This window comes from Natator depressus, chromosome 10 (genome assembly GCF_965152275.1).
Source record: "Natator depressus isolate rNatDep1 chromosome 10, rNatDep2.hap1, whole genome shotgun sequence".
In the NCBI taxonomy this organism is placed as follows: Eukaryota; Metazoa; Chordata; order Testudines; family Cheloniidae; genus Natator; species Natator depressus.
In genome coordinates, this window is record NC_134243.1 from 30,839,424 (window position 1) to 30,863,188 (window position 23,765).

The 23,765-nt window shown below is 41.8% G+C and overlaps 1 protein-coding gene across 3 annotated transcripts in view; it reads right to left on the minus strand.

Annotated features, from left to right (window-relative positions):
* The window catches only part of KATNIP (katanin interacting protein), a 171,598-nt gene that overhangs the window by 47,422 nt on the left and 100,411 nt on the right, over positions 1-23,765 (minus strand). For all 3 annotated transcript variants that reach the window (XM_074965609.1, XM_074965608.1, XM_074965611.1), the window contains exons 14-17: positions 21,185-22,067; positions 7,180-7,911; positions 5,740-5,948; positions 1,246-1,321 (exon numbers count right to left, since the gene is read on the minus strand). In XM_074965609.1, the coding sequence (XP_074821710.1) occupies positions 1,246-1,321; positions 5,740-5,948; positions 7,180-7,911; positions 21,185-22,067 (1,900 nt within the window). The remainder of the gene's footprint in view (positions 1-1,245; positions 1,322-5,739; positions 5,949-7,179; positions 7,912-21,184; positions 22,068-23,765) is intronic.

A 23,765-nucleotide genomic window follows, 5' to 3' on the forward strand; every position in this document is an offset into this window, starting at 1 on the left:
TTCACAGGCTCATAGGTTTACTAAACAACTATCAATAATATCTAGATACAGCAGGTAAAATTCCAATGCATCAGGCGGGATAAGTCCACCACAGTAAATGTAAAAATATTTCTCATTTCATAAATAACAATAAAACCCACAGGTAGCTGCCTTTCACCAAGTCTGAAGAAGCACTAATACTCATGATACCCTGTTTAACAAACAGCAAGGCAGCCAAACTGTACAGTCCAGCTACATATAACCTGCTATTAATAATTACGCAATGCTGAGCTCATGCTGTGCTCATTAGTAATTACCCTAAGTGTGGCGATCTCTGCAGAGCTTACATGGATGCTAAGGGGTAGTAGTTTCAACTGCCTAGCTCAAGAGTTTTGTCTCCTGAAGTAGACTCTGATGGGGCAAGGGCAGTCCCTGGAGATGTTAACTCCAGTTTAATTTTCCTCTTTCTTTGTACAAGTGCTCATGGAGAGAGTTACAGAAGGGCTACTGGGGTGGCAGAGAAGGGAGAATGCCTGTGAGAAGGCAGGGATCTTTATCCAGGTACTGATTGAACCCTAGCTGTGGAGGTATTTTGTTGTTTATGTTGCTTATTATAACATTTTTCCATTAAAGATTTGCTCCTACCGATTACTGCTGTTTTATTTCTACTGAGGCTAGGTCTATATTACAGAGTTCTGCCATCATAGCTGTGTCAGTCAAGGGTGTGATGAGGTGTGAACCCTGAATGACATAGCTGAAAGCCCAGTGCAGATGCAGTTATGATGGCAAAACAGTACTTTGAGAAGTATAGCTTATTTCGTTCTTGTGCAGATGAGGGGGTATATAAACTGCATCCATGCTGGGTATGCTTTGCTGGGACACTAGATTGGTATTCCTATACCACTAAAGCACGCCTGAGACATCCCACCAGTTTACACAGAAACTGACAGGGACAGAGCTAATTCAAATCAGCCTTCATTCAGGGACTGGTCAATTACCTTGTGCCATTTTTCTGAGTATTACAGAAAATTGGGTTAAATTCCAAGTGTTATGGTGTGCTAAATTCCATAATAAACAAAGTTTCAGCCTATGCACACTTAATTACTCTTCTTTACTTCAATCTAACATTCATCAGAAGTCTGTACACAACTGTGCTGGAGAAAAATCTCACATGATAATGTTTGCAGATGTTATGGGTGAAAGAATGTGGTATGTAATATGTTAGTTTGTATATTACAAGAAAAAATGGCAAAACACAGTACTTACATTGTCCAGTGTATACCCCGGGGAGCTTAGGTGTAAGCACAGAAAGATGGTCTGACACCATCACTTGCTCTTGAACCTAAAAAGTAAACCAAGAAGTGCAGTGGATATTCATATGTTGTATATAGTGTATTGTTGATACAGTGCTATTGATGTGCAAAGAACTATGTGCACAAGAAAGAAGACAAGCCCATGACCTAGAGTACTCACAATTTTAATTTGACAGATAAAATAATGAGATATCACAACAGGCTGGGGCAGGGGGAAGGATAGTTTGTAAGAATAGAAGAAAAAAAAGACACCTAGAGAAAAGGGATAAACTATAATTTACAAAGAAATCTTATCACTTATGGTGCACTTATTTCATGTCACTATTGTACCTATGTATTATAAATGAACAAAAGATTCTCATTCTGGTGAACTGCCATTTGGTCTCATTCTGATGAATTGCCAGAGTGTGGGTCCATTAATTCAAATACACAAACTCTGTTCCACACTAGATGTGTGGACTTACTGTTTCCATATTGTGACAGAATATAACCCTATGTTCCCACCCTACAGACTATTGTAATAATGTTTGTACAAGGTATGTTTTGTGAGGTATGATTTAAAAACTCAATTTGCTGATAAATAATATCATGGCAAATGCACGTAGCAACATTATATGTAATAGGTTATATTTTTCTCAATGACCTGGAAGAAAACATAAAATCATCACTGATAAAGTTCGCAGATGACCCAAATATTGGGAGAGTGGTAAATAATGAAGAAGACAGGTCACTGATACCAAGCAATCCAGATCACTCGGTAAGCTGGGTGCAAGCAAACAATATGTATTTTAATATGGCTAAATGTAGATGTATACATCTAGGAACAAATAACGTAGGCCATACTTAACAGGACGGGGGACTCTATCCTGGGAAGCAGTGACTGTGTAAAAGATTTAGTGGATAATCGGCTAAACATGAGCTCCCAGTGTGATGCTGTGGCCAAAAGGACTAATGCAATACATGAATGCATAAACAGGGGAATCTTGAGCAGGAGTAGAAAGGTTATTTTACTTCTGTATTTGGCATTAGTGCAATCACTGCTAGAATACTGTGTCCAGTTCTGGTGCCCACATGTACAGAAGGATGTTGATAAACTGGAGACGATTCAGACAAGAGCCACGAGAATTATTAAAGGATTAGAAAACATGCCTTATAGTGATAGACTCAAAGAGGTCAATGTGTTTAGGTTAACAAAGAGAAGGTTAACGGGTGACTTGACTACAGTCTATAAATACCTATCTGGGGAACAAATATTTAATAATGGGCTCTTCAGTCTTGCAGACAAAGGTATACGCTCCAGTGGCTGGAAGTTGAAGTTAGACAAATTCAGACCAGAAATAAAGCTTAAAATTTTAACAGTGAGATTAATTAACCATTGGAACAACTTATCAAGGGTCATGGTGGATTCTCCATCACTGAAAATTTTTAAAGCAAGACTGAATGTTTTTCTAAAAAGATCTGCTCTAGGCATTATTGTGAGGGCAGTTATCTGGCCTGTGTCATGCAGGAGGTCAGAACAGATTATCACAATGGTCCCTTCTGGCCCGGGAATCTATGAATCTATTATACTGGAGTGGAGAGTAGTGCTTATAAAATTTGGGGATGACACCAGATGGGCAGGGGGTTGTAAGGACTTTGAAGGATAGGATTAAAATTAAAAATGATCTTGAGAAATGGGAGAATTGGTCTGAAACGAACAAGATGATATTCAATAAAACCAGGTGCAAATTACTACACTTAGGAAGGAAAAATCAAAGGCACAGCTTTAAAATGGGGAAAACTGGCTAGGTGGTAGCACTGCTGAAAAGGATCAGGGGGTTATAGTGGATCACAAATTGAATATTAGTGAACAATGTTATGCAGCAGTGAAAAAGGCTAATAACCTGGGATGTATTAACAAGAGTGTCTTTTGAAAGACACAGGAGGTAATTGTCCCACTCTCCTTGCCACTGGTGAGGCCTCAGCTGGAGTACTGTGTCCAACTCTGGGCACAACACTTTAGGAAAGATAAATTGCAGGAAGTCCAGAGAATAGCCACAAAAATTATAAAATTAGAAAACAAGACCTATGAAGAAAGGTTAAAAATAGAGGGTATGTTTAGTCTTGAGAAAAGAAGGCTGAGGGGGGACCTGATAACAGTTTTCAGATATGTTAAGGGCTGTTATAAAGAGGACAGTGATAACTGTTCTCCACATCCACTGAAACTAGCACAAGAAGTAATGGGCTTAATTGGCAGAAGGGAGATTTAGGTTAGATCTAGGAAAAGCTTTCTAACTATAATGGTAGTTAAATGCTGGAATAGGCTTCCAAGGGAGGTTGTGGAATCCCCATCCATGGCGGTTTTTAAGCACAGGTTGAACAAACATCTGTCACGGATGGTCTAGGTTTACTTTGTCCTACCTCAGTACAGGGGGCTGGACTTGATGAGTTCTTGAGGTCCCTTCCAGCCCTACATTTCTATGATTCTTTAATCTTTCATGTGGCTCTTCTCTGAACTCTCTCCAAGTTGTTAACATCCTTCTTGGATTGTGGACACCAGAACTGGACACAATATTCCACTAGTAGTCACACCAGTGTCAAATACAGAAGTAATACAACTTCTCTTCTCCTACACGATATTTCCTTGTTTATACATACATGTTTTGGCCCCAGTATCGCACTAAGAGCTCATGTTCAGCTATTTATCCATTATGACCCCCAATTCTTTTTCAGAGTCACTGCTTCCCGCATCATATAAGTATGGTCTGCATTCTTTGTTCCTACATGTATGATCTTACAGATTTGGCTGTATTAACATGCACATTATTTGCTTATGCCCAGTTTACCAAGCGATCCAGATCATTCTGTATCAGTGACCTGTCTTCTTCATTACTTACCACCCATCCAAACTTTGTGTCATCTACAAACTTTATTAGTGATGATTTTATGTTTTCTTCCAGATCATTGATAAAAATATTAAATATCATAGGGCCAAGAACCAATCCCCAGAGGACCCACTAGAAATGTACGTGCTAAATGATGATTCCCCATTTACAATTGCATTCTGAGATATACCTATTAGCCAGTTTTTAATCTATTTAATGTGTGCTGTGTTGATTTTATATCTTTATAGTTTTTCAGTCAAAATGTGTGTGGTACCAAAGCCAATGCTGTACATAAGTATATTACATCTACACTATTACCTTTATCAACCAAACTTGTAATCTCATAAAAAAGATATGAAATTAGTTTGACAGGATCTATTTTCTATTAACACATGAGGATTGGCATTAACTATAGTATCTCCTTTAATTCTTTATTAATCTAGTCCTATATCAGCCATTCCATTGTTTTTTCTAAGTGTCAAACTGACAGGCCCACAATTATTTATGTTACCTGTTTACCCTTTTTAATATTGGCACAGCATTAATTTTCTTCCAGTCCTTTGGAACTTCCCCAGTGTTCCACTACTTATTGAACTTTAAGGGGTTGAAAGTCACAAGAGAGTCTTTTATACCATGACAGACGAGCAAGTGCTCCCTGACCGTTTATATTGCTCTGCATAGTTCCCTGGTTCATAAAGTAAGCTGCCTAGCTGCTACAATTTGGATCTGTAGAGAAAATTTTCACAAAGAACTTTTGAATAAGTTTTAGTTCAGGGTTTACTTTTATAGCTGACTTAAGCCCAGTGTCACAAGCGGGATGTGAATGGTCCAGGCCTACTGGTCAGAACAGGAGTTGGAAGCCAGGTCCGGATACCAGGTGATCAGAGTCTGAGATAGGCCAGAGGGCAAAAAGAGTCAGATGTCAGTAGGGTCAGGTGGAGATAACAGTAGGCAGTAGGAGCAGGTAATGCAGGGGATGCCATCCCAAGCAGGGGACACCCAGTTGCACAGATGAATTCCTGTTCCTCTGCTTGGTTTAAATAGAAGCAGCGAAACAAACAGGATTCCTGGAGTTCCACCCATCAGAGCCCAGGACTCGAGTCCTCTGAGGACTTTGAGTTCTGGTCACTTTTAAAACAGGTCACTGGGTGGTGGGTTGGAACATACTGGTGCCTAAGAGCCTTGTGGACTGGCGTTTGAGACCCGCAGCCCTGACACTCAGAAAAGAACAAGTTGTGGATTAAAAACACAGATAAACCCTCAAAGTATGCAGCTGGGTCTAAATCAAAAGAAACACTGTCTTATCTCTATCCATGTAATTAAAGAGGAAGTTTGTGAATAATGTCACTATAGCCTTCATTAAATGCTCATGAATAAATCAGAAAAAAGACAAAAATTGGAATACAATATTAGTTTTGAAAACAAATTTCTCCCAGTAATATGACTGGTGATAAAATCCTAAGAACAGACTGACAGCCATATCAGTCCCAGCTTCAGTCCCTGATATCAATTATTGCCATTGGAGCTATTCAATGGAAAGAAAAGATAGTTTCCTTAGAAATCCTCATTTATATGTGTCCTACCTGCTTATCATCTGTCCTTAAGCCTGCTTGTGTGAAAGGTCTCTCATCTCCCTCCCCATCAGCAGTCCTTGGTCTCTTTAGCTCTTCCTCATATCTTAGCGAGCACACATTTTCAATTTCTCCATCATAAGTCTCATCATAGCAGAATATGGCCTCTAGAATATCATCATCAGTCGTGAACAATATAGTATCCCCAAAGTGCTCTGGAGCTGAAAAGCACAAGACATTAGGAATTAAAAACACAATGTGAAAGTACTGCAAATCAAGGGCTTCACTACACTACGATATGGAACTATGTTTTAACATGTGTTGAGTAATATGTTTAACTAATATAATTGTAAATTGTAACATAGACAAGAGACAATGTATTCCTTGTTTATGCTACAGTTTAGTCATGTTACAGCAGAACCTCAGAGTTATGGACACCTCAGGAATGGAGGTTGTTTGTAACTCTGAAATGTTCCGTAACTCTGAACAAGACATTGTGGACTTCAGTCCCGGGGGGTGGGGACAGTCAGGGCTTCTGACCCTTGGGGTGCCAGGGCTCTGGGCAGGGGCCTCAGGGCTTCTGCCCCACGGGAGCAACAGGGCGCAGGGCTTTAGACCTGGGGGGGTGTGCTGGGGCTCAGGGCAGAAGCCCTGCTGCTCTGCTCCCAGTTTCAGCCCCGTGGCAGGTGTCGGGGCTTGGGTCTCCCCATGACTCCGCTCCCTGTTTCAGCCAGGGGGGCCCACTGGGGCTCAGGACTTTAGCTGCTGGGGGAGTGCTGGGGCTGAAATGGGTGCTCCCCTTGTAGCTAAAGCCCTAAGCCCCTGTGTACCCATGGGGCTAAAGCCCTGATCCCTATCCTACAGCTGCAGCCCCAACCCCCCATGGCTGAAGCCCTGAGCTCCAGGGCTAAAGCCCCAAGGAAGTACAGTATTTGCTGGGGGTATTTTGGTTTTGTGTTTTTTTGTCTCTGCTGCTGCCTGATTGATTAATTCCGGTTCCACATAGTGTCCGGTTGACCAGTAAGTCTGTAACACTAGTGTTCATATCTTTGAGGTTCTACTGTAGTTACCATGTTAAAACACAATTTCTTATTGTAGTGTAGGTGAGTCCAGAGAATCCAGCTGATTTTTAAAACACATCTAAAATATAAATCTGTAAAAAAGAAGATCTCATACACATAAAAACAAGGTGAATACAAATAAAGCCCAAGACTGTAAGCTGTTTGGGGCAGAGACAATCTTCTGTTTTTTTATCTGTTTCCTGTCCTGGCTGGGGACTCTAGGAGCTATAAATATAAAATATTCTCCTTAAAAAGGATACATCTACATTTGAGTTGGGAAATTTGATTCCCAGCTCATGCAGATGTACCCAAGCTAACTCTAGCTAGCATGCTAAAAATAGCAGTGTAGCCAGTGTCGTTTTCACAAAGAAAATGAGGGATCATACCATACCTCCAGACAATGTTCCTGAAGCCTTTGCAATTTCTCCTTTAAAGATGCATTGCTCATCTAATAGCATTGTAATATCCTTCACACCTCGGAAGGAGTGTATTCGGGATTTATTATAATTCCAAATCCTAATCATAGCTACTTGACAGGGATTCACAAAATCAATATAGATAAGGTGAGGCTTCCCAGGAGTAAAGGGTGCTAGCCAAAGGTGCATGTCATCCTGTGTCCGATTTACCCCATCAGTTAGATTGGTTATTACTCTTGGATCTTTGCCATAGGCTGGTAAAATATTTATATCAGGTGGCTCAGCTTTTATCTTTGAAATCTGAACAGGCTCTCCTTTGGAACTAAAAACTTCAATTCCATTAAGACCAACATAGTGTCTGTCTCCCCATGTGGATTTAATGTCTATTATTAAGTACTGTCCATATGGCAAAACAGGGATTTTAAAATCATTTCCATCATCTGTCTCCATGTAATTTTCTTCTTGTCTTTTTGGTAGCACTTGTATTCCTTCTTTCCTCACAAGCTGATGTTCTCCATGCCGGCTGATTTTTTGCTGATGTAGAAACTCATCAAAGATATCCCCTTGAAAATCCATGTTGGAGATTCGCCCACGGTGAGAATAATTGAACTTTAGAAGGGAGTTCCATGACTCCTGCAGAGTGTGTTCTTGTTCACTGTGCCACCCGGCTCTGAAGTTTTTTAGGCCTTTGACACAAAGGGCTTCATCTGAAAATAAAATCCAAGATAAGTCTTTATATATGTAGACATGACAAGAAATTAATTCCCACAATATAGACTATCAAATGTAGACCATTGTGTGGGTTATGTTGGGTTCTTTTGCGGTAGCGTTCTGTTCTAATGCTGCTATTACATTGCTTCTCTTATTACACACAAGGTTAAAATCTCTGACTCCCTTTCCCAGCTTAGTGTTAAACAAAATAATTATGTCAATTAAGGTTAATGTTGAGACACAAACCAACAAAAAAAAAAAAAGGAAAGAATCCAAGTTTTAAGGCTACCTGAGCATCATCAGCTGAGCACTGTTAATGGAACTACAAGTCAATTACAGGTTTCAGAGTAGTAGCTGTGTTAGTCTGTATCAGCAAAAAAACTGAGTACTTGTGGCACCTTAGAGACTAAAGGATATATGTGATATATGCCATCATGTGCCAGCAATGCCCCTCTGCCATGTACATTGGCCAAAATGGACAATCTCTATGTAAAAGAATAAATGGACACAAATCAGATGTCAAGAATTATAACGTTCAAAAACCAGTCGGAGAACACTTCAATCTCCCTGGTCACTCGATTACAGACCTAAAAGTCGCAATACTACAACAAAAAAATTTCAAAAACAGACTCCAGCGAGAAACTGCTGAATTGGAATTAATTTGCAAACTGGACACCATTAAATTAGGCTTGAATAAAGACTGGGAATGGATGAGTCATTACACAAAGTAAAACTATTTCCACATGTTTATTTTAACCCCTCCTGTTACTCACACCTTCTTGTCAACTGTTGGAAATGGCCATCCTGATTATCACTACAAAAGGTTTTTTCTTTTTCTTTTTTCTCCTGCTGATAATAGCTCACCTTAACTGATTACTCTCATTATAGTTGGTATGGCTACACCCATTTTTTCATGTTTTCTGTGTATATATATATCTTCCTCCTGTATTTTCCACTGCATGCATCCAATGAAGTGGGTTTTAGCCCATGAAAGCTTATGCTCAAATAAATTTGTTAGTCTCTAAGGTGCCACAAGTACTCCTGTTCTTTTTGCAGATACAGACTAACATGGCCGCTACTCTAAAACCTACATATAACTGAGGTTCTTCAAGATGGACTCTGCATATTCACACTCCTGGGATATGCACCAACCGGCAGTCATGAATGGTGTCCGGTTTTTGACCAGAAAGTCCAGTTGAAAAGGGGACCTGATGGTGTCCGTTTAGCTCTACTGATCAGACACCCAAAGTCTGGTTACTGCAGGCAGGGGAGGCACCGATTCATCACCTGTGCCAGCCCCTACTTGGCCAGGGCCGCCTCCTACCTGCATTGGGCGACTGCAGCTCCCCTCCCCGGCTCTGCAGGCAAGTCCCTCCCGACCCATGCAGAGGTAGGGGGTGGGGAACAGCAGCGAGTGATGGGGGGAGGGGGAAAGAGGAGTGAACGGGAGGTGGGGCCTCAGGGGAGGGGGAGGGGCAATGGTGGAGCCTCGGGGCTCTGAAGAGGCAAGGCAGGAATGAGGCCTGGGGGAAGGGGCGGGGCAGGGCCTCAGGGGGAAGGGGCTGGGCAAGGGAGGTTTCAACACTCCTGCTGGAATATTTGGTTTTTATATATTACAAAGTTGGCAATAGTTTGGGATAGTTTGGTCAGCAGTAGATAGTAAATGTATGGTGGTAAATGTATCCCAACGAGAGAGGTTGAAGAACAGCCCCGCCAAATTATGTATCAAACTAGCAGCTATGTCTAATGCATAATGTTTACTAAAAGTATGTACTGAGTTCCATGTGGCCGCTTTACACATTTCAATTAATGAAATAGGTCTATGCTGCTGAAGTAGAAACTACCTTGGCAGAATGTGTTTTAATAGTAGGAGGAGAAAAACGTGAACCATTCTTACAACTCACTTCATTGAACTGTCTGACCCAGAGCATTGGTCTTGTAAACCAGGGGTCATGAGTTCAAATCTCGCTGGAGCCTGGGCAGCAGTTTCTGGCTGGGCCTGTTGTCCCCCAGCAGTGAGGTGCTTGGCTTTATTTATTTGGGGCACCTGGCATTGGGCCAATGTTGGAAGACAGGATACTGGGCTAGATGGAGCTTTGGTCTGACCCAGTGTCATAAATATAAAGGGAAGGGTAAACACCTTTAAATTCCTCCTGGCCAGAGGAAAAACCCTTTCACCTGTAAAGGGTTAAGAAGCTAAGACAACCGCGCTGGCACCTGACCAAAATGACCAATGAGGAGACAAGATATTTTCAAAGCTGGAGTGGGGAGGAAACAAAGGGTTCTCTCTGTCTGTGTGATGCTTTTGCCGGGACCAGAGCAGGAATGCAGGTCAGAACTCCTGTACAAAGTCAGTAAGCAATCTAGTTAGATGTGCATTACATTCTGTTTTGTTTAAACTGCTGATAAAATAAGTTGTGCTGGATGGAATGTATATTCCTGTTTTTGTGTCTTTTTGTAACTTAAGGTTTAGCCTAGAGGGATTCTCTATGTTTTGAATCTGATTACCCTGTAAGGTATTTTCCATCCTGATTTTACAGAGGTGATTCTTTTACTTTTTCTTTAATTAAAATTCTTCTTTTAAGAACCTGATTGCTTTTTCATTGTTCTTAAGATCGAAGGGTTTGGGTCTGTGTTCACCTCTGCAAATTGGTGAGGATTTTTATCAAGCCTTCCCCAGGAAAGGGGGTGTAGGGCTTGGGGGGATTTAGGAGGGAAAGACGTTTCCAAGTGGGCTCTTTCCCTGTTATATTTGTTAGACGCTTGGTGGTGGCAGCAAAAAAGTCCATGGACAAAAGGTAAAATACTTTGTACCTTGGGGAAGTTTTAACCTTAGCTGGTAAAAATAAGCTTAGGGGATTTTTCATGCAGGTCCCCACATCTGTACCCTAGAGTTCAGAGTGGGGAAGGAACCTTGACACCCAGTATGGCCGTTCTTATGTTCTTAAGCTGTTCTTATGTTCTCTTCCCTCTGAATACTTTAGCTTTGTCTAAATAGTAAGAGAGAACTTTTTAGCATTCAAACAATGTAACTTTAATTCACTCCTATGAGTGTGAAGTTTTGGAAAGAGTATTGGCAGGTTAATACATTGATTAATAAGAAAATCAGAAATTACTTGCTAAAAAATGTGATTGTTTATCTTTATAAAAAATTGTAAATGGAGGGTCTGCCATCAAGGCATAAAATTCACTGATTCTTTTAGCCGATGTAACTGCTATAATAAGGGCTGTTTTAATGGAAAGATGAAATAAATACCAAGTTGATAACAGTTCAAATGTTAACACTTGGTTTAAGTCCCATGGAGAAACTGGTGGGTAAAGATTCAATCGACCCTTAAAAACCTTTTGACAACATAACAAGAAAAAATTGATTTTACCATCCACAGGATTATGAAAAGCTGCTCCTGCATCTAAATGCATTCTAAACTATGAGATGGATAATCCCTTATTTGTTAGGAAAAACAAGTACTCTAAAATACACTAAATAGGAGCAAATACTGAATCAAAACCCTTATCGGATACCCACAGTAGAAATCTCCATTTTAGATCATAACATATTCTAGTAGATTGTTTTCAAGAATTAAGCAGTACCTAAGAACATAAGAATGGCCATACTGGGTCAGACCAAAGGTCCATCTAGCCCCGTATCCTGTCTTCTGACACTGGCCAATGCCAGGTGCTTCAGAGGGAATGAACAGAACAGGTAATAATCAAGTGATCCATTCCTTATCGCCCATTCCCAGCTTCCGGCAAACAGAGGCTAAGGACACCATCCGTGCCCATTCTGGCAGATGGCCATTGGTGGACCTATCCTCCATGAACTTATCTACTTCTTTTTTGAACCCTGTTATAGTCTTGGCCTTCACAACATTCTCTGGCAAGGAGTTTCACAGATGCATTGTATGAAAAAATACTTCCTTTTGTTTGTTTTAAACCTGCTGCTTATTAATTTCATTAGGTGACCCCTTGTTCTTGTGTTATTAGGAGTAAATAACACTTCCTTATTTACTTTCTCCACACCAGTCATGATTTTATAGACCTCTATCATATCCCCCTTAGTCATCTCTTTTCCAAGCTGAAAAGTCCCAGTCTTATTATTCGTTCCTCATATGGAAGCCGTTCCATACCCCTAATAATTTTTGTTGCCCTTTTCCGAACCTTTTCCAATTCTAATAAATCTTTTTTGAGATGGGGCAACCACATCTGTACACCCATACTCAAGTTGTGGGTGTACCATGGATTTATATAGAGGCAATATGATATTTTCTGTCTTATTATCTATCCCTTTCTTAATGATTCCCAACATTCTGTTTGCTTTTTTGATTGCCACTGCACACTGAGTGGATGTTTTCAGAGAACTATCCACAATGACTCCAAGATCTCTTTCTTGAGTGGTAACAGCTAATTTAGACCCCATCATTTTATATGTATAGTTGGGATTATGTTTTCCAATGTGCAGTACTTTGCATTTATCAACAGTGAATTTCATCTGCCATTTTGTTGCATCGCAAGAGAGAAAGAGTTCTCAAAATTTGTCAGAATCCTGTTCCGAATGCCATGAGATGTAGTGACTGAGGGTCTGGATGGTGCACTCTTCCCATTTTTATGATAGCAGATATGGCAATACAGGTAAGTGTTTGAATTTCCTTTTGTAGAGGAGAAACTAGTTCACGTACCATCGCTGTCTTGGTTATGCTGTGGCAACGAGTATCATTTTGGCTGAGTCCTGTCTGATCTTTTTTACCACCTTAAACAATAATGGAAAAGGCAGGAAAGTATACATCAGATCTGTCCCCCAACTGATGAGAAACATATCCATCAATGACTGAGTGTCTATCTCTTCTATTAAACAAAAGTGATGGCATTTGCTATTGAGGCTGATGGCAGAGATTGACATTTGGAAATCGCCAAATATTGACAAGTTCTTAAATCACTGATTCCTCTAGAGACCATTTGTGAACCTTAGAAGAGTCTCTGCTTAGCTGGTTTGCCAGTTTATTGTTAGATCCTGCTACATGCAACACAACTGGATAAATTTCATGACATATACACCGGTTCCATAGTTTTATTGCTTATCGGCAAAGTTGTGATGGATGCGCACCTCCTTGTTTGTTTACAGAATACGCTTCTGACACATTGCTGATGGCAACTTGCAACACAGAGTCTTGAATCTGAGGGAGTAAGGATTTGAGTGCTAAATGGATAGCCTTTAATTCCAAAACATTGATGTCAATTTGCAATTCTTGCAGATTCCAGAAACCCCCTGTTAATAATTTGTTGAAATGTGCCCCCAAACTGTCTTGGAAGCATCCATTGTAATTATTGCTGAAGGAGGTGGGGGGGGGTTGAACATCACTCCCTTCAGTACATTCCTGGGCTTCATCCACCATAGAAAAGTATTCCAAACTTTCTTTGGATTGTAAGCATCATGCACATGCTGTGCACTGTGAGAATGAAATTTCTTGAAACCCAGAGGTCTCATTCTGAATCCTGTGTAAGGTGTAACAAGACCCAGAAGGTCATAAGACCCAGAAGGATGAGGAAGAACAGTACTTCTTGTGGTGATTTCTGGAGTAAGCTGGATTTCAGTTTTTGGAATTTTTTCTCTGGGAGGTAAACTCTCATTACTGTGGAGTTGACAACTACTGCTATGAAAAGAAATTGTTTACATTGGGCGCAATATGATTTTTTCTTGTTTGTCAGAAAATCTAATTTTTGGAATAGAGAATGTGTGAAGAGAATGATTTTGTTCAACTCGACTTTGGAATGCGCTTTCAGAAGCCAGTCACTGAAATATGAGAACACAAAAATGCATTGTCTGTTCAGAAAGGCTGCTATTACAGAAAGGCATTTTGTAAAACCCCAAGAAAGAGTAGAAAGGCCACATGGGAAAACCTTGTACTGGAAATGGACTTGTCCCAGGGTTAAATGAAGGTAGTTTCTGTGAGATGGTTGAATGGAAATGTGGATGTAAGTATCTTTTAAAATAGAGAGCAGCAAGCTAATCTAGAGCAGAAAAAGAGAGGATGACTGAACTAAGAGTCAGCATCCTAAAGTGAAAATTCCTAATGTATTTGTTAATTTTTCTAAGATCTGGGATTGGTCAGAAACCTGCATCCATCTTAGGAACCAGAAAATAACAGGAATAAAACCCTTGATTCCTGAGATCTTCCAGGACTTCCTCTATTGTTCTCTGTAGTAGCAGAAAATGGATTTCTGCCCTGAGAATTCTCTTGTGAGAGGTGTCCATGAAAAGGGAAGGCAAGGAAGAGTGGAATGGTCTTGAATGGTATGGTGTAACCCTCCTTTCCAAAATCCATCTGTCCGTAGTGATGTTTTGCCATGTATTGTAAAAATCAGACAGACAGTCTCCACACGTCATGAGCACCTAAGGTTCGTTTGTAGCTCTTGGTTGTAACATCAAACCTAGGGTGACCAGATGTCCCAATTTTATAGGGACAGTCCCGATTTTTGGGTATTTTTCTTATATAGGCTCCTATCACCACACCCGCATCACGATTTTTCACATTTGCTCTCTGGTCACCCTAATCAAATCTGAGGCCTAATATTAGGCAAAAAGAAGTCATAGAAAAGTACTTCAGTCTCATCTTGAGTTTGGAGAATCTTTTCCTATATTGAGACTGAGAAGGAGGAGGATGCTTTTGCTGTTGTTGATAAAGATGTTTTCTTTGAGACTAATAAGAAGACTATGAAAATGTAACATTGCCTCTGGTATCTGAATGAGGATGCAGGAGTTCTCTGTCTGAAAAAGACTTAAAGGGTTCTAGATATCTTGCCATAGATCTAGTTTATTTAATCTTTTCCAACACCTCATCTGTTTTAGAACTGAACAGACTGTCTCTCTCAAACAGAAGATCCTTAATCTTTGACTTTGTCTCAGAGGAAAGAGAGGAGGACCATAAAAGGAAGTTACCTTGTGCAGTAACGATGGTTTTTCGAGATGTGTGCCCTTGTGGGTGCACCATTGTAGGTATGTCTGCATCCCTGTGCGTTTGAAGCTGAGTTTCCAGTAATCACATAGTGTTCTGCGAAAGAATGATCAGATGCCCAAGTCGCTACCCTACAGGTTTACGAGATAGGAACATTCTTGAGGAAGGTGACAGAGGTGGAAACCACTTCATCAAGTGTGTGCAGATTCCATATGGAGGTAACACACTGAGAGCATGATAGCAGTAGCAAGTACCGTTTGAGAACCATTTGGAGAGTCTTTGTGCTGATATTGCTATGCCTTTTGACCTTTCCTCAATGGAGAAGAAAAGCTTAGGAGCTTTCCTAAAGGCCTTCGTCCTGTTCAGATAAAAGGCTAAGGGCTTGTCTTCGCTACTGGGGTAAGTCGACCTACGTTACGCTACTCCAGCTACATGAATAACATAGCTGGAGATGACGTAGCTTAGGTCGACTTCCCCCGGTGTTTTCACTGCGCTGCGTTGATGGGAGACACTCTCCTGTTGACTTACCTTAATCTTCTCGGGGAGCTGGAGTACCAGGGTCAACCAGAATGCGCTCTGTGGTCGATTTAGCTGGTCTTCACTAGACCTGCTAAATCAACCTCTCCTGCATCAATTGAAGCAGCGTCGATCTCCCTGTAGTGAAGACCAGCCCTAAGGCTCTCCTAATAACTAGCATATGCAGTATAGCCTCCCTATTATCACAGTGAGGCTTAGGAGAAAAGGTCAGTAGGTGAATCGGGTGGTTTATGTGAAAAGACAAGGTCATCTTGGAGATGAACTTTGGATGTGGCCTAAGAGTAACCTTTTCTTTAAAGAATACTGTGAAGGGGGCAGGGGGTGTGCCATTAGTGCTGCTATCTCCCCTATTCTCCTCGCCAGGTGATGGCCGCCAAAAATGCCATCTTCATCGACAGGTATGGAAGCAAACAAGAGGTCATAGATTCAACAGGTGGTCTAGTCAGGCTCTTTAAAACTAGATTTAGGTCCCATGTTGGAGTGGAATGTCTGGGTTGGGAACAGAGATTGCCCATGAGGAATCTCTTTGTACTTGGGTGGGTGAAAACTGTATATCCTTCAGTTTGCTGATGGAAAGCCATTATGGTGGCAATGTGTACTTTGAGTGCACTGAGGGATAGCTCTGACATCTTGAGATCCTGCATGTAGTCCAACACCATGGGGAGAGTGGAAGATGCCATGGTAATTTGCCTGGAATTGCACCAAACCTGAAACATAGTCCACTTCAGCAGGTAAATGCATCAGGTAGCTGGTTTTCTACTGTGTAGTAGCACTTCCTGCACCTCCTCGGAGCAGCAGATCTCTATGTGTTGGAACCATGAAGGAATCAAGTTTTGAGACAGAGAATCCGCAGGTTGGGATGGAGAGTTTATCCTTTGTTCTGTGAAAGGAGGTAAGGGGTGGGCTGAAGAGGGACTGGGGGACATGTTGCCAGCTGTGTCAGGTACGGGTAACGTGTCTGTCTCGGCCTGTTGGGAGCAATCAGAATGACGTTTGCTTTTTCTCTTTTTATTTTTATCAGGACCTTGAACAGCAGAGAGAATGGGAGAAAGGCTCTTGTCCCATGGGAGAAGGACCCTAATGAGTGTTTCCTGAGGCTGGCTCTGGAGCAATAGCGTGGGCATTTCCTGTTCAGGTAATTAGCGAACAAGTCTATCATCGGGGTCCCCATTGATAGAATATGCTGTTGGGGTCATTTCCCACTCATGGTCATGTAAGAACTTGCAATTGAGACTGTTTGCTGTTATGTTCTGCACTACCAGTAGATAAGCTGCTGATATTAAAACATTGTGGCGAATGCACCAGTTCCACAGCTTTAGCGCTTCTGTGCATAGGGAGGATGATCTTGCCCCCCTTGACGATTTATGTAATACATGCACGCTATGTTGTCTGTCATAATTTTTGTGTGCGTATTTCTGATCAGTGGAAGAAAGTGAGCACAAGTATTTCTGACCCCTCTGAGTTCGAGGAGGTTGATGTGGAGAGTTGTCTCCATGGGCGACCACTTGCCCTGAGTCTTGAAGTTGTTGAGATGCACTCCCCAGCCAATTAGGGATACAATGTTGGGGAAGATGTGTGAACAGGACCTCCATACAGACATTTGTTGGGTCTTTCCACCAATCCAGGGAGTGTTTGACCCTGGAGGGCATTGAAAGAGGTTTGTCTTTGTTTGGTCTGTAAACAGATCTGAACCATGCCTGAAGACACCTCATGTATAGTCTGGCATAAGATAGTATAAATGTGCTTGCTGCCATATGTCCCAGAAGCTGGAAGCAATGTCTGGCTGACGTTTGTGGGCTGGCTTGAATTGTCCTTATGAGCGTGGGCAGTCTGTGAAATCTGTGTTACGAGAGGAGTGCTTTTGCTTGCAGTGAGTCGAGATTGGCTCCTATAAACTCCAAACACTGTACCAGAGTTAAGGTCGATTTTTGGACATTGATTTGTAGGCCCATCTTCGTGAATATGTCCATAGCTCCGTGGGTGACCCATAGGGCATCTTTGAAGGAGCAGACCCTGAGGAGACAGTCATCCAAGTATGGTAAATTATAATCACCAGGGTGCATAGATAAGCCAATACTACAGAGAGGACCTTGGAGAACATTCTGGGAGCCGATGAGAAGCTGAAAGGAAGTACTCTGTGATGATAATAGTCCTGACTGAGGGTAAACCAAAGGAATTATCTTAGGGATGGTATAATGGATTTGTGGAAATACGCATTCTGGAGATCAAGGGCTGAGAACCAATTTCCCTGTTCCAGAGATAGAATAATCACTGCTAGCATGACCATCCTGAGTTTTTCTGCCTTCATATATTTGTTCAGTGCTCTGAGGCCCAGTATGGGTCTCCAACCTCCTTTTTTCTTGGGGATCAGGAAAAATCGGGAATAAAAACCTTTTGCCTCTGAGATGTACTGGAACAGGTTCTACGGCTTCCAGGCATAGGAGGTGATCTATTTCCTGTCTTAACAGTCTCTCATGAGAAAGGTCCCTGAAGAGGGATGGGGAGGGAGGTGAAATGGTTAAAATATCCATTGGAGACAATCTCCAAAACATTTGTCGGTAGATATGTGTTCCCAATTTTGAAGAAACAGAGCAAGACAGCCTCCGAAGGGATGTGGAAGGTCTGAAAGTTGCAGCTAATGCTGTAGGGAGTGGTCTCTCAGAGTCTTGTCCAAGGCATCAAAACTGGTGCTTCGAGGTAGAAGGTTTTGATGTTGAAGATTGAGGGGCTGATGGTTTACACCTCTGAAATTTAGACTTCTTTTGCTGTGACTCATAGTAGCGCTGTGGAGGGGACTGGGGATGACGTCATTTGTGGAAACACTGAGGACTAAATTTCCGTTTCTGACCCAGTGTGTAGATCCCCAGTGACCATAGTGTGGCCCTACAATTTTGAGAATGTGGGGTGATGCATCAGTCTTAACTGCAAACAATTTTGTGCCTTCAAAAGAGAGATCCTCTACTATCGTCTAAACCTTCTTTGGGAACTCCAAAAGGTATAACCATGATGTCCATTGCATCACAACCACTGTTGATACCGAGCAGGCCATTGTAACCACAGCACCTAGTACAGTCTGGAGTGCTGTTCTTGCCACTAACTGCCCCTCATATACAATATCCTGAAACTGTTCTCACTGTGGTTCTGGCAGGTGGTCAATAAAAACGTTAAATTTGGTGTAGTTCTTGTGGTCGCATTTTGCCATTAAGGCTGGTAATTTGCAATTCTGAATTGCAAGGTCGATGAAGAATAGGCCTTCCTTCCAAACAAGTCAAGCCTTTTCCAGTCCCTATCATAAGAGGTAGATTTTGTGTGATGTTGGCGGCCACGAGAGTTCACTGTATCCCCCCATCAGGAGTAGTTTCAACGTTAGTTCCTGGCTTTTTTGGGATCTGGCTTTTAGCTGCCAGCAAAAAGTACACTTTTGTGGAATGTGGGCCTCTCCAAGGCACCGCACACAGAGGGAATGTCCGTCTGTAACCACTATGGCTTCCCTGCAGGAGAGGTGCCTCTTTAACCCAGGGGAACCAGGCATGTCCCTTACTGGGGGCAAACCCTCCGGAAGAGAAGGGGATAAAATAAAAAACTAGGGGGGTTATTTATTTATTTTTAAACAGGAAAGAAAAAACTAACGGAAACCCCATAACACTAAGAAGAAAAGGGCGAACGAAAACACTAAGGGAACATTTCTAAAGACCTAAAGTATCTGTGAACAGATTGCTAATTGGCGGTTGAGAAGGAACTAAGGGTGGTTCACCTGCACAACACTAATTCGCCTTAAGGCACACAGAACACAAGGGAGGGAAAGAGCATGCACGGGCCGAACAGACATTGCTACCAAAGATCTCTGATCAGAAGCGCAGGGACACAGACACACCCACAGTGAAGCATCCATAGGGATACATCTCGAAGAAGAACCAAGCACGTCAGCAATGAGTTACAGAAAAGGCAACCAATCTAGGAGCAGCATCCGAAATGTCAAATGAAGCTCTAAGGGTGTCTGTCCACATTTTGACTCTCCTTGATAAGGGCATTGGCTAATTTACTATGTTCTTCTGGGAGATTATTTGTAAAAAAGTGAAATTTTGTCCCAGATATGAAATGTATATGTGACCATCATTGCCTGATCATCTTCTTTAAATATGAGAATTGCAAATGAAGAAAACAGCTTCCTTCCCAAAGAATCTAATCTTTTCCCCTCTAAGAAAAGGAGTACTTGTGGCACCTTAGAGACTAACCAATTTATTTTAGAATAAGCTTTCGTAAGCTACAGCTCACTTCATCGGATGCATTCAGTGGAAAATACAGTGAGGAGATTTATATACACACAGAACATGAAAAAATGGGTGTTTATCATGCACACTGTAAGGAGAGTGATCACTTAAGATGAGCTATTATCAGCAGGAGAGTGGGGGGGGAGGGGGGGAGAAAAGACAGCTGTGTTTAGTCACATGTCTTAATACTCCTTCTCACTGTCAAGTTTCAGTGAAGATAAAGATTGAAACCTAGCATGACTGAGCCCTTCTGTTCACATATTAGGACCTTGTTAAATCAACTTTAAAAAAATTAAACCACAATGACCTTGATTATCACTACAAAAGGTTTTCTTCCCCCCCCACTCTCCTGCTGGTAATAGCTCATCTTAAGTGATCGCTCTCCTTACAGTGTGCATGATAAACACCCATTTTTTCATGTTCTGTGTGTATATAAATCTCCTCACTGTATTTTCCACTGAATGCATCCGATGAAGTGAGCTGTAGCTCACGAAAGCTTATGCTCAAATAAATTGGTTAGTCTCTAAGGTGCCACAAGTTCTCCTTTTCTTTTTGCGAATAGAGACTAACATGGCTGCTACTCTGAAACCTTTTCTCTTCTCTGTCATTAGGGGCTTAGTGTAAATACCCAGATCTTGACCTCTATACTGTTGCTGCCAGTCCTAGGGAGTTAAGAGGAAGATGCACATGAAAGTATGAAAAACCCTCAGAGGATTTGGTACAGCTTGTCCACTTTCTTGGAAATAGGTTGGTTAGCTGGCTTGAGAGTCTGGAAGGCCCAGAGTCCATGGCTAGGACATCTGTATGGTGGGGTGACCCTGGAGCCACAAATCCTGGGAGCCCATCCCAGGACTTCCAGGCTCCTGCCTATGTGGCTGGAAGCCTGGAAACCCTGAGAGCCCTGGATCAGGCTGGAGTTCTGAGGGCTTAAACGCTTCCTGCTGGAGAACTAGATGCTGAGCCTTGGCTACAGCCAGGGCTCCCAGGCTCCATGAAAGGGAATCTGGAAGCCCTCACATGATGGGGCTGATCTGGAGCCACATACCCTGGAAATGCAGGCTCCCCAGCACGTCCACCAGGTCAACTGGCAGGAAACCAGTCATGTTTCTGACAGAATCCTGCCTGAGAATCAATGAAAATTCATCAAATCTAAACCATTTTTACAAAACATTTCAGATTTAATAAATACACAGTATTTAATAAATTCACAGTTTCATCAGCATTTCCAACCAGTCCTATTGCAAAGATAACGTTCCTACATAATTAACCATGAAATCCATTCTTCCTTTGAACATGACTGACACCCAAACTTAGAATGCAAGCTGTTCAGGACAAGGACTTCTCTCGCATTATATGTTTGCACTATGCTCAGTACAGTGGTGTCTCTGTCCTGCTCGAGGACAACAAAAACTAAATACTGCATTAGTGTAACTAAAACCTGTCTCATACATCCTGATAATGGAGAACATGTAAGCAAAGCTTGAGTTAAGGATGCTGTCTTCAGCTCTTACCTGTGTGTGTCAGACCTTCATCTCCATGACTTGTACATAAACCCTCCTTTCTTATACCTCTGCTGCTTCTCCTCCCACTAGCAGGACATTCAGGGGTGCAGCAATACTTGTTGGGAAGCTGGTCTAAAATGTCCAAGTTAATAGTACAGACTTTACTGGTTACCATTTGTGTCTTCTCATCTCCATTTGCATTCCTACTGTTGGATCTCCCCATTTCACTTCCGTGACATTTGATAGTCTCATCAGTTAGTCCTGGACAGCCCCTCATGGTGCCATCAGACTGCTCTTGAACTCTCAAATCTAAAGGGTGCTTTGTATCCAGCCAGGAGGGTTTCTGTTTATGGTACTTCTCTGTCACTTGGGAAGAGGACTGTAACCAAGATGGAGTTACACCTGTAGATTCAGATAATTTTCTTCCGGTTAGTTTTTCCATTTGCTCACTCATAGTAAGCTCATCATCAGACTGAATGTACTCCACAACTGCTGATTCCGACACGTCATTCTTGAGAGCCTTCGTAGACACAGGAGCTGATAACACCTTCAGATCTTCTTCTAATCTAGTCAATTTCTCTTTCCTAAAGTTGATGGAATTCATCATTTCCTCAGGGAGATTTTCTTCTAAGGAAGATTTCCAGTGTAATGAAGCCCAGTCTGGCTGTGGATATTTTAAGTACAGGTCCTCCTTATTGCCTGTGCTATTAGCTCCATTTGATTGTTTTCTTACTTGTGTAGAATGTGCAGCAATCTCTTGTCTATTGTCTTTGAGGTTGATTGTAGTGCTGAAATCAGTGGTTAGATCTCCACAGCCTTTTTCTAACTGACCACTGAATACAAGGTTCTCATCAATATATAGTTTCACATTCTTTGCACCTACGTCAAGATCCTAAAGGAAATGAAATAGAAGCATGAAGATTTGTATTGCACTTCCCCAAGTATCAGATTTAACAGAATTGATATACTGACTCCAGATTGAATAGGGAACATATTAATATAATGTAATGACAATCCATATAAAGATACAAAATATTTTTTAAATGTAGGTTCTAAGCAATCAGACTTTCATGGGGATCACCGTGGGGGTCCAGAGAAATAGAGTTTTCCCCTGCAGATTATGGGTCACCAGTATAGCCAGTCCACAGATGCTAAAATAGCCCATGAGCTGCTGCCCAGTAAACTTATAAATGGGAAGTTTTAGCTAGTAGATGTGTAGTGGTGGACACACTAGCCCAGCTACCACCCCAATCCCCATCTGCATTGTTGCAGGCAGAACTGCCATAGAGTGGTATTCTGTCATATTTAAGTGAAACCACAACACTTCCACTAAAGTCAGCATCTTCCAAGCCTCTGAGGAGGGGAGAGAGAAGACTTGGCTTTAGAGATTACAGAGTTGTTCTTTTTATATGATTGTGTAAGATAAAGACTCTGGGGGAAAATATGACTGTCCTAAATTCCCTGTAAGAAGAAGCCAGTAAACTAAGGTTCCAAAATAGCTGTTGCTATTGTTTCAAATATAGTCAGAAGTTTAATTTTCTCTTTGATCACTGGTGTAATTAGATGTTTTGCTGCGTGTGTGTGTTCTCCCTGTGTGCTGTCCCAGCTCTGTGCAGACAGCTGGCTCAGTAGACCTTGAGTGAACCACCCAATAACCACAAGATTGATTAAGGTACGAAGGGACCCAGCCAGGTTTATTGCCGACGAAGCACAGTCCTAGCTTCCCGGATCAATGTCTACAGTTACACTGCAATGTATGCCCATGACAATGGATGCAGCTCAGTCAGTGGCGGGACTTTCCACTGCCCCCCTAGGCTAGCCAAAGACACTCCCTCTGAGATGCTTCTTTATACAGCAATACAAGCAAGTTACGTATTACCCCTGACATATCTGGGCGCCACCCACTGTCTTGTACCTGTTGGTTCAATCAAAACATCTCTATCCATCATGCTGTCATCCTGACCTAATCTTTAGGATGAGTCAGTGTGTTCCCGTTATCTTTGGGGAATGTGCTGGTATCGGGGTGTTCTGGTACCATCCTTCTGGAATGTGTTTGCGTGTATTTTCTTGTAACTAACACTACTTAGGAATGTGTGTTTCTGCAATATTAGCCCTGTTATTGCCAGATTCTGTGAGCAAGGCCTGCCTCCAGTTCACAGCCTGACTTTGCTTTATATTAGCAAAGCTTTGACCACCACTTTAGTCCAGGCCTCAGGCCTCATACCAGTCCTCTGATACAAGGGCTTAAGTTTCAAGACCTCTTCCTACTACAACTGGTACCCCAGAAACGTGTCTGACAGTTGTGCAGGGATCCAGAATGAGAGTTAGAAAATGGAACAAGTTTACTGAACAAGACTACTTTTATTATTGTAAGCATGGCATGCATCTTCATGATATCTGAATACCTTTTAAGGCTTAAGTTGAGGCATTCAAGATTTCAGTAAGAGAGCCCAAAAGTCCCGCTGTTTTCCCTGTTGCCTGCAACTTTACCAGTCAGCTAGGAAACCAAAATTCAGTTACTTGGAAAAGCCTCAGCCAAGAAGGCAAGTTTGATCTTAATTGTATTTCTGCTGGAAGTGAGTTCCAGAGG